The sequence below is a fragment of the Typopeltis vanoorti genome, chromosome 9, assembly GCF_054136105.1.
Source record: "Typopeltis vanoorti isolate ZY-2024b chromosome 9, IOZ_Tvanoo_1.0, whole genome shotgun sequence".
Lineage (NCBI taxonomy): Eukaryota > Metazoa > Arthropoda > Arachnida > Uropygi > Thelyphonidae > Typopeltis > Typopeltis vanoorti.
In genome coordinates, this window is record NC_143557.1 from 51,910,388 (window position 1) to 51,927,136 (window position 16,749).

General features: G+C 36.1%; 1 protein-coding gene across 5 annotated transcripts in view; it reads right to left on the reverse strand.

The window, feature by feature from the left end:
• The window catches only part of tty (tweety), a 423,622-nt gene that overhangs the window by 55,975 nt on the left and 350,898 nt on the right, over positions 1-16,749 (reverse strand). For 4 of the 5 annotated variants that reach the window (XM_090398011.1, XM_090398010.1, XM_090398013.1 and 1 more), the window contains exon 11: positions 3,858-4,000. In XM_090398011.1, the coding sequence (XP_090254137.1) occupies positions 3,858-4,000 (143 nt within the window). The remainder of the gene's footprint in view (positions 1-3,857; positions 4,001-16,749) is intronic. The other variant, XM_090398012.1, reaches the window with a different exon arrangement.

Below are 16,749 nucleotides of genomic sequence, written 5' to 3' on the forward strand. Positions count from 1 at the left end.
GGTATTTTGCAGATCTTACTGAGAACCAGTACATGGATGGGATAATGATGCTGGAGCATTGCTGGAATAAATGTATTAGTCTTAAGGGCGATTATGTTGAAAAATAAAAATAATTTTGAAATTATAAATTCGTTTTTTTATTGTTAGGCCGAGAACTTTTCAGAACACCCTCGAGACTTCTGTCTTAGAACCATGCTTGTGGAGTGGTACTATTTTGCCTTGTTTCCACTCCTTAGGAACCCTACCCACTGCAAAACTTTCATTAAATAACCAACTGTGTTGCACATTCCTTAAGCATACATGGTGATATGTCATCCATTCTCACAGCCTTATTCACATCTAACCCAACCAACACCTCTGTTTCTTTCACTTCCAATTCTCCTAATACTTGCCTCTTTTTATATATTGCACCGGATCATTTACACTAGTATGGTATAATGCTGATAAAGTGCTCATTCGACAATTCCACTATATCCTTTGCAGCTGTTAATCTGCTGCTATGACTATCCACCAATGTTAGTCTGCCATAATTATTCTTCCTCTTGCTTGCCATGTAGAGGAAAAATTCCCTTGAGTTAACCTTGGCTTGACCAGCCAATCTCCTCTCATACTGCACCTTTTCTTTCTTTACCATGCTCATCACCTTTTGAGCCTGCACTTTATACTCTTCATGGATCTCATCACCACCAACTGTCTTGTACCTAATCTATAAAATTTTCTTTTTCAGCACAGCTTGCTTTATTTCACTGTTCGTCCATTTCCCTCGTACTCTATTTACTCACTTCACCCTTCTTATGCAGTCATACACTGCCTTGTGAGTTTCCATGCATTGTCAACATCTTTTCTGCTCAGCTCATCTACCCAACATACTGATGTTAAGTGAATACAGACCTTCCTATAATCACCTGCTTTATACTTCCACATGTATCCATTTTTGGCAGTGACCTTTTCTTGTTTCATCACTTCCCAAACAAGTACCTCATGATCATTCTCACCAACCAGCAGCAGTGTAAACACTTCATTAACTACATCTTGTGAAGTTATTACCAAATCCAAAACATTCAAGTCTGTGGTTGCTTCAATCACATGCTTAAGATACTTATCTCTCAGACATTCCACAAACTTGCTCTACTTGTTCCCACACACTCTCCTCTTTCCGGTCTAGATTCCTGTAGTTAAAGTCTCCCATATCAGGATCACTTTCTTTTTACATGCCTAACTAATTGTATAAACATTTCACAATTAGTATTCTCTGTATTCCCTGGCCTATGGCAGCATCCTATCAGATATACTTATCTGTTTATTTCAACCTCGCATCACACAGATTCAAAATCTGTGCATTCTTCTACCAACTTCCGCACTTTGTGGACACAATTCCTCTGCAATCATTAACAGCATTTCCTCTCCTCTTTTCACATTTCTATCCTCAGAAAATTATATATCCTTCTAATTCTGTTCCTGACATCACATCCTCCTCAGAAAACCAAGTTTCACTTATTCCAATTATTTTGGAGCATACCGTCCCAATCAATGCAACAAACTCAGCTCTGTTGTTTCAAACTCCTTACATTTGTGTATAAGCATAACAATCACTGTGTGTTTGACCTACCAGCACCAACATTTTCTGTTCTAGCTGCTATACTACACCTCTCTCTTCGGTCTGACCAATCCCATTTCCCTGATCCTGACTGTGATTTCCATTCCTACCTGCCTCATCCTCACCTTTATGCATTCCATCATTGTGCTGCTGAAACATCTTCAACCTCACATCCATCTTCCTCCTGCCGTACAATCCATTGATTTGTGCTATCCTGTTTCACAGGTAGACTTGGATCATTTACTACATTAACTTCTTGACTCTGTATACAATAGCCTTTCGAAATGATCAACACCAAACCCATTCAAATGTAATTCATCTGCTTTATACAATTCCAACTTCCCTTCAAATTCACACCACAGATTTACAAATTGAATCCCCTGTGCCATACACAACTCAGCTATCTTACTATTCGTTATCTTTGCTCTCTTTTTCAATTCACTGTTATATTTCGGCAACATGCTTAGGACTTTCCCAACAATGCTATTCTTCTTTACCTGCTGCAGCAACTTCCTCAAGTTTCTATCAACATTTTTTTTCTTCCCAACTAAGTAATTCGTGCCCACGGCTACCACTAATTTTGACGCTCAGTATTTCCTTTTCTATAATGCATCAGACCAAGATATAGGTGGATTGATACGGTAAAAAGTGACTTAGAAGATAGAAATATAAAATATGACAATGTTGAAGCCCCTTGACAGGTAACCGATTCATTTGGAGGAAAATTGTAGATAGGAAGTTAGTAATGATGTAAATTTTTCATGTAGTACTATCATATTCTGTACACCCCCCCTTGAGAGTAAATGTCAGGAATTTGATGATGATGATGAAAGTTCTTTCAAATTTCAGAGACTCTTTAAAGCATGCTATAAAGCACTTTGCAATAAACTTAATCTAAATCACAATGATAGCCTAAAAATTGAGTTGAGTAGACGATTTGAGAATACACACTACACATTGCATACGAACTATGACTGAGCATCTGCAGTGATCACCAATACATGATGCCCATGATCTCCTCTGGCCCAGCTCAGGCAAACAAAGTAGCTCTTGGTCTGCCCCGAGCACTACTTCGTTTGCCTTGCATTCACAGTGGCGGTGATTCCCAAGAACTATAGGGTATTCCCACCTTATGTCACCACTAATTCATAAGTAGTATAGAAATAGAAAAGACACGACACAACATAAATAAAAAAAACAAATTTTAATTAGGAAAAGATTTTTGGAAAATTTTCTAGTGTTTTTTTTTCCTTTTTCTTTTGGGAGGGTCAGGGCCCCTTGTCCCCCCGGGTGAGCCACTGATAATATGTATATGCAATTCTTTTGCAAACAATTTTTTAACGTGTGTGTGTGTGTGTGTGTGTGTGTGTGTGTGTGTGTGTGTGTGTGTGTGTGTGTGTGTGTGTGTGTGTGTGTGTGTGTGTACACACACACACACGTACACATACAAACACACAAATTCATAAGTTGATAATTGATTTAGTTATTCATTCTTTTTTTTACACATTTTTATTCACTTTATGCAAATAATTATTAACTGTATATGCACTCTACATGCAATATTTATGCAAATGTTATAATTTATTGTTTTATTTCTAATTTAGTAAATTTTTATTTTTCAACTTTGTTTCTTACACTTTTACATCCCTATAATGAGACCTGCACCCCAATGCCTAAGTTTATTTATAGCTGTGTTAATGACAATGTTTAAAGTTTCCCACTGGTTCCCGATAGTGTTATGCAGCTGGCAAGAGAGCAGTAAAAAGGAAGCACTATGTTACATCTGTTGTCATTACATTCACACTTCATTTAACTGTCTATTCTGTTTGTGTGTCCACTATGATGATGTCATGATATTCTCATGAAATATGTGTTTTACATTAATTGCTTTATTTATTTTTATATAATTTACATGTATTATAATGTACTATAATAATCAAAAAAGAAGAAAGTAAGGAACCTTTCTTATGAGAAATAATACAGACAGTTTCAGTAGCATTAAGCTCACTAAACTGCAGTGAAACTTGATATTTTAGCTGAATTTAACACTGAATTTAAGAACTTTTAGGTAAGGTCAGTCTATTTTGCAAATATTCTCCAATTCATTGAGTTATAAGTATCATCTGTTTTCTTCATTATATTTTGCACAATGTATTATATTTTACTGAAAACAGCTAAATAATATAAGCTAACAATAAAGCTAATTTATAAACAATATGGCATTTACATAAAATTTTTTTTTTATCAGTAAATTACTTACAGGACAGCAGTACAAGCAGCCTCCATTGCAGAGTTGTATTCTCTATTCATAGCTTGGCAATCTAAAAGAGAAGCCATTCCCAACAATATTTTTTCCGTTTGGTTCAAATGCTGAGATAAACTGTCAAGTACCTCTCGTACCTGCTAGAGAAAAACAAAATCTTTTATAATCACAAAAACAAAACAAACACACACACATACAAAAACTTATGCATGGGACTGATGCAAGATAGGTTTTACAACCCTTCATGGATAGGACCAAAAAAAAAAAAATATATGTACAGGGTGTTCGGGATAAATTTGACATATTTATAATTAATTATATTTTTCCGTAAGTTACATGTATTAACACACACTTCTCTTCATTTAAAAGTTTGGATCCTTCTTCATTCATATACAAGATGTCAGAAAGGATGGATAGCTGGAACCCACCTGAATCATGGAAGAGAATAACTTGTATCATGATGATTCGTGCCCGCCATCAAAATAAGGATATTACGACTGCTGCCCAATGCTCCCTGAATACAGTAAAAACAATCAGGCATGAACTAGAGACTTGCAATGGTGACTACGAGGATGTAGCAAGAAGAAAGATCCCTAGCAGACGATCTGATTGCGTTCGTACAGCAGAATTCCTCGCAAATCTGCAGGAACAGGTGTTGAAGAACCCTGGCATTGGAATTCGGGCTTTGTTCGTGGAGTTGCTAACTGTAGTCAAGCCCTGGATAACAAGGGTAGCCAATGGTAGGCCGTATGTATGGCAGCAGGATTCGGCCCCTTGCCACACCTCTGGGAAAAGTCAAAAATGGTTGTCTGAAAATTTCTACGACTTCACCAGTCCAAATGTTTGGCCTCCAAACTCCCCAGACCTTAACCCCATGGATTATTTTGTATGGGGCGCAGTTGAAAAAGACACCAATCGCACTTCCAGTAATACAAAAGCCCAGTTAATGGATAAAATTAAAACAGTTTTTGCGGCCCTTCCCAGGGAGACTGTAGCATCAGCTTGTTCGAGGTTCCGAAGCAGAATTGAAGCTGTGATCGATGCTAATGGTGGTTATTTTGAGTAAATCTTGTTGATAGTATTGTAATTAACTCTGCCTGTAATGTTTTTTTGTCAATTCATTAAATTTAATAGATACAAAGAAGATTTTCTTTTTCCTTACGAAACTGTCAAATTTATCCCGAACACCCTGTATATATATATATATACAGGGTGTTCGGGATAAATTTGACATATTTATAATTAATTATATTTTTCAGTAAGTTACATGTATTAACACACACTTCTCTTCATTTAAAAGTTTGGACCCTTCTTCATTCACATACAAGATGTCAGAAAGGATGGATAGCTGGAACCCACCTGAATCATGGAAGAGAATAACTTGTATCATGATGATTCGTGCCCGCCATCAAAATAAGGATATTACGACTGCTGCCCAATGCTCCCTGAATACAGTAAAAACAATCAGGCATGAACTAGAGACTTGCAATGGTGACTACGAGGATGTAGCAAGAAGAAAGATCCCTAGCAGACGATCTGATTGCGTTCGTACAGCAGAATTCCTCGCAAATCTGCAGGAACAGATGTTGAAGAACCCTGGCATTGGAATTCGGGCTTTGTTCGTGGAGTTGCTAACTGTAGTCAAGCCCTGGATAACAAGGGTAGGCAATGGTAGGCCGTATGTATGGCAGCAGGATTCGGCCCCTTGCCACACCTCTGGGAAAAGTCAAAAATGGTTGTCTGAAATTTTCTACGACTTCACCAGTCCAAATGTTTGGCCTCCAAACTCCCCAGACCTTAACCCCATGGATTATTTTGTATGGGGCGCAGTTGAAAAAGACACCAATCGCACTTCCAGTAATACAAAAGCCCAGTTAATGGATAAAATTAAAACAGTTTTTGCGGCCCTTCCCAGGGAGACTGTAGCATCAGCTTGTTCGAGGTTCCGAAGCAGAATTGAAGCTGTGATCGATGCTAATGGTGGTTATTTTGAGTAAATCTTGTTGATAGTATTGTAATTAACTCTGCCTGTAATGTTTTTTTGTCAATTCATTAAATTTAATAGATACAAAGAAGATTTTCTTTTTCCTTACGAAACTGTCAAATTTATCCCGAACACCCTGTATATATATATATACACATACACACACACACACACACACACAACTGTGTATATACAATATACACTGCTTGGAAAGAAGGCAATGTACACCTACATGGTTTGCCTACTCATTGCAGACAAGTTAATAAAAGGTAGGAGTACAGAGAAGAGGTTATGCAGGTATTTATCCTTACTAATTATGAATTATGGTGGAGAGAACTAAAAATCCTTAATATTTATGCATCTTCTGACAACAAGAGAATTATGGATGTAGGGGGTCCATGAACATGCTAATATGAATTATTATAAAATACATGGGAAGAAAGCATAAATCTTAACCTTTTCTTAAAGTGTCAGCTGACATGATGATATGCATTTCCCACCGAAACCTATTTCTACTTGCACACTTGCTTTCTCTTTCTCTACACTCATGCTTCTCACTTCTTCATTCATATGCACCACTTCAATCCTTCCTTCCTTATTCTTCTTCTCTTCCACACAGCTTCTTACTTGATCAGATCCATTTCTTGCACCCATTACTTTCCCTTTCAGCAATCTCTACAAATTATTCACACCAAAACCATTCAAATGCAGTCCATCACTTTTATACAGTTCAATTTGTCCTTCAAACTCATTTCACACATTAATAAACTGCACTCCTTTCTCTTTACACATTTCTGCTATGGCAGCATCCTATCAGATATACTTACCTGATACATGTATCAGGTAAGTAAGTATATACGCATCACTCATAGCTGGGAAACGCACTGACTACCTGTCCTATCACTCTATTATCTTTTATCCTTCTCAGCAGCCTTCTGATATCTGGTCTTATATTTCCCTGTTCCCAGTCAATTCATTTATTCCAAATATCACTTACCAACTCTTTTACTTGCTTGCTGACTTCTTGTATCCAATGCTTCAATCACTGTATTCATTTTACCTCCTGGAAAACAAATCTTATGCATCTTCTCGTTCACCACCTGTAATAATCAAATCCACTGTAAAATGGCACGTCTTTTGTTACCTCTTTCATATCAACATCATTAATTTCTGTTTTCTTCACTCTTCATAGATATCTATAATTCTCTTCGTTTTTTCACTCTGCATCCTATCATGCTATCATCTCTTCTTCATCTTCATTACAACTCAGCTATCAAATCTTGCATCCTTTTTTTGCTATCATTCACTTTCACTATCTTATCATTAGTTACAAGCCAACCCTGCTCCCCACCTTACCGTTAATTGTACTCTTTTTTTTTAATGTCCTTATCACATACTTTATTTGTCAATTTCACATGCTTTCTTAGCATTCTCACAATCTTCCTCCGAAACAACCATTTTAGTTATGATGCTGTGCTCTGATTTAAACAAGCCTCACTGTCCATCAGAATATTGCACTTCCTGCATACCTACATTTGTTCCTTTCTCTTATTCAGCCTCTCCACATAAACATACGCAACATCTTCCCAAGCATACATACTACATTCACAGCACTATACCATTCTTGAAAAATCCACAGCATTCACTTTATTTGTCTTTCGTGCCAAGTGCCCTACAGATTGATCTACCTTACATCACCATTTTCTACCAGAGCACTAATAAGAAACAATGAACTTAAAGTGATACTGCCTAAAAATTTAACCAAATACTGCATTCCGCACTCAACTATCACACAGTAACACTCATTCTAAAAATGAGACAATATTGTCTTATAATAAATATAAAATTAACTTATCTTGTCACAGCCAACACAACGACCAATGTTTAACACTCACTGTCTCAAAAACAATTGTCAGGAATGGGATATGCACGCTGTACAAAATTAGTTAAATTTTGGAATGTGTGGAGGAAGTTTGATGGTAGAAATGAAAAAAGAGGGATAGCCTTCACTTAAATAGGGCTGGAATTGAGAGGGAAACCTAATGCAGAGAGTAGTCAAGGAAACTAGATCTTGGGAGGAATAGTGAGAACGTGTGTAAGTTTCAGCTGAGGTATGCAAATTTAATAATGATATCAATGTCAATGAGCATGGTTATGAACCTGTGAATGGGTTCACCTGTATGCAGTGGTTTAGATGTTCTCAGTGTAAGAGAGACAGGAAGGCTGCCCAACTGGATCAAGCAGACTGCAGAAGAATATAAAAAACAACAACAACTAGGAGGTAATCTGTTGGGTATATACACAAATGAGCCTCTGTAGCTGAGTTGGTATAGATGAAGCCCTTTAGTCGGAAAGACCTGGGTTCGATTTCCGTCCATGATGCGAGGAAATTATGACTAAAGGTGAGTTTAGCCAGTCTTATACGGAGGTAGACGGTTTTTTCTCCTGGAAACTTGGGTTTTTCATCCCTCAGAACAGGCAAACCAGCCAGTAGAACACACAATTTGCATAATACTTAGAAACATAAGGGTAATCACCTTATCTCCTCGTATTAGAGGATTAGGAAATCCAAGGATACTTGGAAGGCCGTGGGTGCTTAAGTGCCTGTTAGAGCCACTGATGGATGGATACACACAAATGCCAAGAGCATCAGAGACAAAGGAGATTCTTGTGTTAGAACATGTTGTGGCCTAAAATTGTTGGCATTTTGAAATCTGGCTTTTAGAATCAGATGCAGTAACTGAAATTAAGTGAAAATTATTTTTAGGAATATTTTAATAGTCTTTTTAAGAAGGATAAAAAGAGAAAGGAGAGGAATAATCTAGGAAAAAAATGACTCCTGTTAGGGTAGGAACTCATGAAAGCAATGACATTAATATTTCTATGCAGCAGTGAATCTGAGGCTATCTGATATGATAAGAAGACTATCAGGATGAAATATATGGAAGAGTGTTGTTACAATTGATGGAACAATGTAATTTGGTGATGCATTTCATTGTTTCATCAACTGTAACAATCTGATGGGTACTAAATGAGCAATCAATTATGGGTTACTGAAATTATCCAAATATTTTTATATTATTTATGTTTCAGTTAAGGATTTGAATAGTTCTGTCACCAATTGGTGGAGGGTGATCATGCAATATTGACCTAACTAAAATATGTAGATGTTTCAATCAGGAAAGGATACATAATAATTGCAAATTATGAAATTAGATACCAGTTACTGAATAGGAAGGATATCAGCAATGCAAGGGAAGCATTGAAAGGAAGCTTAAATGATGCAGTACCTGAATGTGTCCCTAGAGTTTGGAGAACAAACAAGGTGGCAGTGAAATGTAGGTGCAACCTAATTAAGCAAGAGATTCATAAAAAGAAGATGTTGAAGGAATGTCATGAGAATAAGGATAAGAGGCATTATGAAGTATGTAAAGTGCATGTCAGAAAAGTCAAGTATTGCACACAATGCAAAGTGAGAGTATGAAAAGAAATTGACCATGCAGGCCTAAGGCAACCCAAAAGAATTTTATCATTATGCTATTGCAAGTAAAGAAGAAATGAAAATGAAGAATAACTTTACTGAATGCAGATAGTGCACTTGTTTGTTTCTGAAGCACATGTGACTGCTCAAATAATGAGAACTTACTTCAAGAGTGAGTTCTCATTATTTGAGAATTACTTCTTATATCTAGAAGAAGAATAAACCCAACATCAGAAGAACTGAAGATAGGAACCATCAATATAAGGAGTATTAATGGAAAGGAAGATCATCCTGGTGTATGCAACATGGAGCACGGTACTGCTACTACTACATTGAATGAAAGGAGAGAGGTGCATAAGACAGATATTCTAGAGCTATTGCATAACAGTGATAAAAATTTAGCAATAGAGACAGATGGGATGTAAGTATGTATGCTAGAAGAGCGTTCAATTGATTGGTTAAGCCCTTCCTGGTTATATAATTTGAAATTATTTAAATTAAGGGGATATTTAATCCCACATTATTTCAAAGCCAAATAAGAAACCTCTAAGATAGAAATCAAAGAGTTTCATGCTGAATATAGCAAACTATAAAAGTTCGGCGCGTTCAAAATGTGAGCAAACACCTGGGTGGTACAATACCGGGCAGCTTGTTGTAAAGGTGGATAAAGCTAGGATTGCTATTCTTAGTATTTGCCCTAATGTAAAACTCATCCCCTAGGAGATGTATGTTGTTTTACATTAAGGGAGATAGGTCACTACCCAGACCGGTTTCAACCTTTATTGAGGTCTCATCAGTGACTAGGTAGACCTCAAAAAAGGTTGAAACCGATCTGGGTAGTGACCTATCTCCCTTAATGTAAAACAATATCCCGTTAATTTAAATAATTTTAACATCGCCGAAGTGAAGCCTTTTGGCTCTTTATTTCATTAATTTATCTGTGCACCTTTTTGACAACTCGTACTGTAAAGTATTAAAGCTATTATCACTATAATCTTGGTATTATTTGGTCTACCTAGTCACTGATGAGACCTCAATCAAGGTTGAAACTGGTCTGGGTAGTGACCTGTCTTCCTTAATGTAAAACAACATACATCTCCTAGGGGATGAGTTTTACATTAGGGCAAATACTAAGAATAGCAATCCTAGCTTTATCTGCCTTTACAACGAGTTGCCCGGTATTGTACCACCCAGATGTTTGCTCACACTTGGACTTGCCGAACTTTTATAGTTTGCTATATTCGGCATGAAACTCTTTGATTTCTATCTTAGAGTTTTCTTATTCAGCTTTGAAATAATGTGGGATTAAATATCACCTTAATTTAAATAATTTTAACATCGCCAAAGTGAAGCCTTTTGGCTCTTTATTTCTTAATATAATTTGAAGATTAGCTGAGGGAACATAGTAAAGGAATGGAAAGAATGTATGAGTCCTGTTTGACAAGGGTGGTGTAAAAATTAAAAAAGTAGGTAAGAAAGTGGATAGACAAAAATGTTAAACTTTGCAAGGAACATCGTGGGTTTATTAAAGGGAGTGGTTATGTGAGAAATTAGCTCAAATTTTATAATCATGTTATTACTGGGTTGGATAAAAGGAATCGATACGCCGTGATACTGTTGAATTTTTCTAAGACATTCGACAGGATACCACATGAAAGGCTGTTGAATAAATTACAGGATAAGGAATTGTGTAAATAAGGACTAGGGTATTAACGGACCTTCTGTGATGAGTCTTCCAACATCATAGAGATACCCATATAATAATAATATTAGTTTTACTCATGTAAAAATCTGAGATACGTTTTCAGAGCACATCAAAATAATGTGATAGTTATTTTTTTTTTTTTAAATTAAGTAAACACACTGCCTTTTCTGTCCTTAAGAAAAAAAAAATCACAACTCAAAAAATCAACATCATAGCAGTGAGATTTTACATTTTTCTTCATTAATAAATATTTCTTACTGGATTATACAACTTAAAAAAAAAAGAAAAAATCTATTTCACCATAATTTACCAACACAACAGCAAAACAAAAATTTATAATTTTAGTGATAGTTTACTTCTACAAAATACAGAGCATATTTAAGGAGACAACAACACACGTTATAATAATTACTTTACTTATAATTAAGAAAATAATATTAGACATTTCAACCTCTGTATTGAGGTCATCATCAGGAACACATACATGTGTACAAGACACAAGTTACATGGCATTACACAAAGTAAGATGAATCTAAATGCTTTATAATTGTTTACCCTATCCTGACCTCTGATGGAAAAAAAAAACTTTAAATAAAAATAAAATAAAAATATTAATAAATACAAAATTAAGAATTAATTCACAAAATAAAATAAACTTTTTATACATATCAGTATAATAAATATGCAGATGATAAAAAAAAAAAAAACTGTTTCATAGCAGAACTACATTAAACAATTTTTAAATTCCTCTCATGTTAAGGTTTTCTTTTGTTTCGGGTTCTTCTAGATGCTATATGGGTTGAAGATAAGTTCTACAGATTCTTAGAATTATTAATCCATCATTCTTGTTTAGATTTGAACAATCTTTCAGCATTTTATAGGCTTCTTTGAACTTTGAGATGCTGAAACATCATCCAAATCCAAACAAAAGAAAACCTTAATATGAGAGACTTTAGAAATTGTTTAATGTAATTCTGTTATGAAACCATTTATTTTTTTTATCATCTGTGTGTTATTATATTGATATGTATAAAAACTTTATTTTATTTTGCATATATTTTATTTAGTAATATTTTATATTTTTATTTAATTTTTTTTTCTAACAAGGGTCAGGCTAGGGTAAATGATTTACAGAGCATTTAGATACATCTTACTTTTGTTCTTGTAGATAGGCTTAAACGTTGGTAACACATGACTATTAAATTATTTTAGGAATTTACAACCAATACTGGAATATTAATTAAAAGAAACTTTAATAAATACCTCCTATATTTCGGCACTGTCACACTGCCATCTTCATGGGAACATACAACTATGACACGTGCACGCAGGCACGTGTCATAGTTGTATGTTCAAAAAGCAAATGAAGCAGAAGAGAGAAAACTACTGTTGTTCCTAGAGTCCTAAAGGTACCCCCTAGTGGGTATATTGGGTTGTCTTGGCTGTTGGGCTGAAGTTCTCAAGATGCAAGCTTCCCAAATTTGGGGCAGTTTCACGCACCCAAATTTGTTGAGATTTGGAAAGTTTTTTAGAGCTGAGGCCGATTCCATGAACAATCTTTCATATTTAAATTTGCTGAAGTGCATCAATGTGGCTTTCTTCCAACGTATTCTGTGGCAGGTATTCAGAGCATAGTCTGCAAGCCCAGATTAGTTTACTGGTGAAACCAGATGTAGTCTTTAATAAATTTAGTTTAATCCTTTATCCAAGTGTAAGCAAACAAAGTTTGTGCCTGAAGTATCTTCAGGACTGAGGCAACTCGTAGTAAAGGTGGACCAAGATATGATCACTCCTTGTCTTAGTGTGTAGTCTTTATGTTCCGAAATCCTGACATTTGCTGTCCTGCCTGTTTAGCCAAAGTTGGACAGTTTACAGCTGCAAGGGACCTGGTATACCCCAGGTAGGTCTAGGGGAAGTGGTTGGTCTTTGGTGGATCGGATAAGGGATGCCAAATTTTTATATGGTTTGTAATAAGAAGTTCAGGTCATATTTTTTTTAAGATTTTGGTTAAATTATCAGAGGTGCCCCAGATATAGGGAATAGTGATGGATTTAATGTAATCTTTGTTATGAAGGAAGGGGGAGTGGGTTAACTGGTTTTAATATTTTTTTGGGGTTGTAGCCATTGGCTAAGAAAGTATTAAGGATGTGGTTTAGTTCAGTGATTAAGGCATTGTCATCTGAACAGATTAATTTTGTCCTGTTATATAGTGTTTTTATAACCCCATATTGTTATGAAGGGGGGGGGGATTGCTGGTGAATGTATCTGCCTGTATGGGTGGGTTTTCTGTAAACAGAGAAAACCAAGGATCCATCAGAAAATACTGGCCAAAGAAATAATGATTCGGATAGAACGTGTTATCTGCAATCTTCCAAACCATATCGCAACAATATCAGGCTGGATATAGCAGGTGTTCTCACCAAAGCAGGATCACCAAAAACCAACCTATCCAAAGGAAGATATAAAGCTCTACAAGAAATGAAGAAAAACAAAGAAATAGTAATCACTAAAGTGGATAAGGGAAATGCCACTGTGGTTCTCAACCAAACCGACTACACAGGTTAGCTTAATGCTTTATTGTTAGATCGGACTACTTACCTCCCTATTGAGTATAATCCCACCAGCTCCCAAATTAGAACACTCCAAAGGCTCCTTAAGAAGGTCACTTCTTGGCCTGTGGAAGTTACCAACAAACTAAAACATTTTAATTAACTGTAGAACCCCCCCCCCAAATATATGGAATTCCAAAAATACATAAACAAAATGTGCCATTACGTCCCATAGTGGATGGCATTGATTCCCCTCATATACAAATTAGCCAAAGTGCTCACACACTATACTGACAATACACCATCACACATAAAAAACTCAGCCCACTTCAAGGCCAGTATAGAAAACCTCTCACACCAACATACTGACATAATGGTCAGTTTTGACGTCTCCTCCCTATTCATAAATGTCCGAATCAAGGAAACCTTAGAGCTCATCCAAGCCAAATTTCCTCCCGATATCTCAGTCCTATTTCAGTTCACAATGAACTCAGGCTATTTCGTTTGGCAAGGAAAATTCTACAAACAGATAGAGAGAACAGCCATGGGTTCACCACTCTCCCCACCCCTAGCCAACTTCTTTATGGAGACTTTTGAAGAGAAAGCCTTAAACTCAGCCCCACAAAAACCCACTGTTTGGCTTTGCTACGTTGATGATGTGTTCGAAATTTGGCCACATGGCTCAGATACACTATATAATAGGGCAAAATTAATCTGTTTTCAGATAACAATGCCCTAACTACTGAACAAAACCACATCCTTAACACATTTTTAGACAATGGCCACAACCCCCAAAAAATATTAAAACCAGTTAACCACGACCCCCCCCCCCCCATAACAAAGATTGCACTAAATCCATCACTATTCCCTATATCCGGGGTACCTCTGAAAAGTTAACCAAAATCTTAAAAAAATATGACTTGACACTAAGACAACGTATTCTGTGGCGGGTATCCAGACCATGCTCTGGATACCCGCCACAAAATACGTTGGAAGAAAGCCATGTTAATACACTGCAACAAATTTAAATATGAAAGACTGTTCATGGAATCAGCCTCAGCTCTAAAAAACTTTCCAAACCTCAACAAATTTGGGTGCATGAGACTGCCCCAAATTTGGGAAGCTTGCATCTTGAGAACTTCAGCCCAACAGCCAAGACAACCCAATACAGCCCACTAGGGGGCTTCTTTAGGACTCTAGGAACAACAGTAGTTTTCTCTCTTCTGCTTCATTTGCTTTTTGTAGTGCCTGCTTGCATGTGTCATAGTTGTATGTTCCCATGAAGATGGCAATGTGAAATTGCCGAAATATAGGAGGTATTTATTAAAGTTTCTTTTAATTAATATTCCGGTATACATTGTAAATACCTTAAAATAATTTAACAGTCATCTTATTTTTGTGTAGTGTCATGTAGCTTGTGTCCCATGCATATGTGTATTCCTGATGATGACATCAATATGGAGGTCAAAACGTTGAATGTCATTTTGTTAATTATAAGTAAAGTATTTAATTAAGGGGATAATAAATCCCTCATTATTTCAAAGCTGAATAAGAAACTCGAAGATCGAAATCTAAGAGTTTCATGCTGAAGAACGTTCGGCAAGTCAAAGCGTAAGTCAATGCCTAGTGGCACAACACAAGAATTGTACCTGGTGGTACAATTCTTCGGCATGAAACTCTTAGATTTCGATCTTCGAGTTTCGTATTCGGCTTTGAAATAATGAGGGATTTATTATCCCTTTAATTAAATAATTTACGTTGCCGAAAAAAAAAGCCTTTTGGCGGCTCTTTATTGTCGTAATAATATATGGGTACACTGGCAATTCATTTAGTAAAGTATGTAAGCTCTGTTCACTAAAACCTTGGTATTATCCAGGTCTATCTACTCACTGATGAGACCTCAATAAAAGTCGAAACCAGTCTGGGTAGTGACCTTCCCTCATAATGTAAAACAGTAATGCATCTCCTAGGAACTGCGTTTTACGTTATGAGAAAATATTAAGGATAGTGATCGAAGCTTGCTCCACCTTTGCCCCAAGTTGCACCACCAAGCGTTGACTTACGCTTGGACTTGCCGAACGTTCTTCGGCATGAAACTCTTAGATTTCGATCTTCGTATTCTGCTTTGAAATAATGAGGGATTTATTATCCCCTTAATTAAATAATTCACGTCGCCAGAAGAAAAAAAAAGTCTTTTGGCTCTTTATTGTATAAAGTAATTATTCCAACATGTGTGTTTTTGTCTCCATAAATTTTTCACTATGAATGCTGACCACCAAACCTTAAAAGACAGAAAGGCATATTATAGCAAACACATTACAATAAAAAAATAAAAGATTAATTTTAAAAAGTTAAAAACAAATCTTGTCTTATTCCCCTAGTCTCTAGCATACATGTGCCAACATCCAAATGGCAGTCATCATTTGGATGGGAATATACCTAGTTTTTGAATTTGCACACTCTTGTTCACAGTTCAGAGAACCAGGGCAAACAGTAAAAAGTTAGCCAAGTGAATAAGCTCCAACTCAACATCTAGAAGATGAATAAACCTAACATCAGAAGAACAGAAGATATGAACCATCAATATATAAGGAGTATTAATGGAAAGAAATCGAACCTGCAGAAGAATTGGAAAAATACCATGTGGGCATAATTGGCATTACTGAGACAAAGAAGACAAAAACAGGTGAGAACTTACTAAATAATAATATAGCATATTATTTTCAGGCAATCATGATCATCTTCCAAGGAAAAGGAGTAGTGATAGCATTCAACGCCAAGCATGAAGATGAATTTCTTGATTGAAAGGTAGCTTCAATACTTGAGAGAGAAAAAGCCAACAAAAACTTGAAATGTGAAAAGACAGCTGGAGTAGATGATATTCGACCAGAAATTCATAGGGTCTGATCACAATGTTGAATTCCAGATGATTGGAGTAGAGCTCTTATAGTTCCTATTTATAAAAAATGGAATAAATATGAATGTGAGAATTACATAGGAATATCTGTACTAAGCATGCCAGGTAAGATTTAGATAAGCATACTTGAAAAGAGGTTGAGAAAGATTGTGGAAGAGAAACTTGGAGAGGAACAAGATGGGTTCCAGCCAAATAATGGGTGCAAGATCAGATTTTAACTTTAAGACAAATAATTGAGCAATCGTTGGAGTAT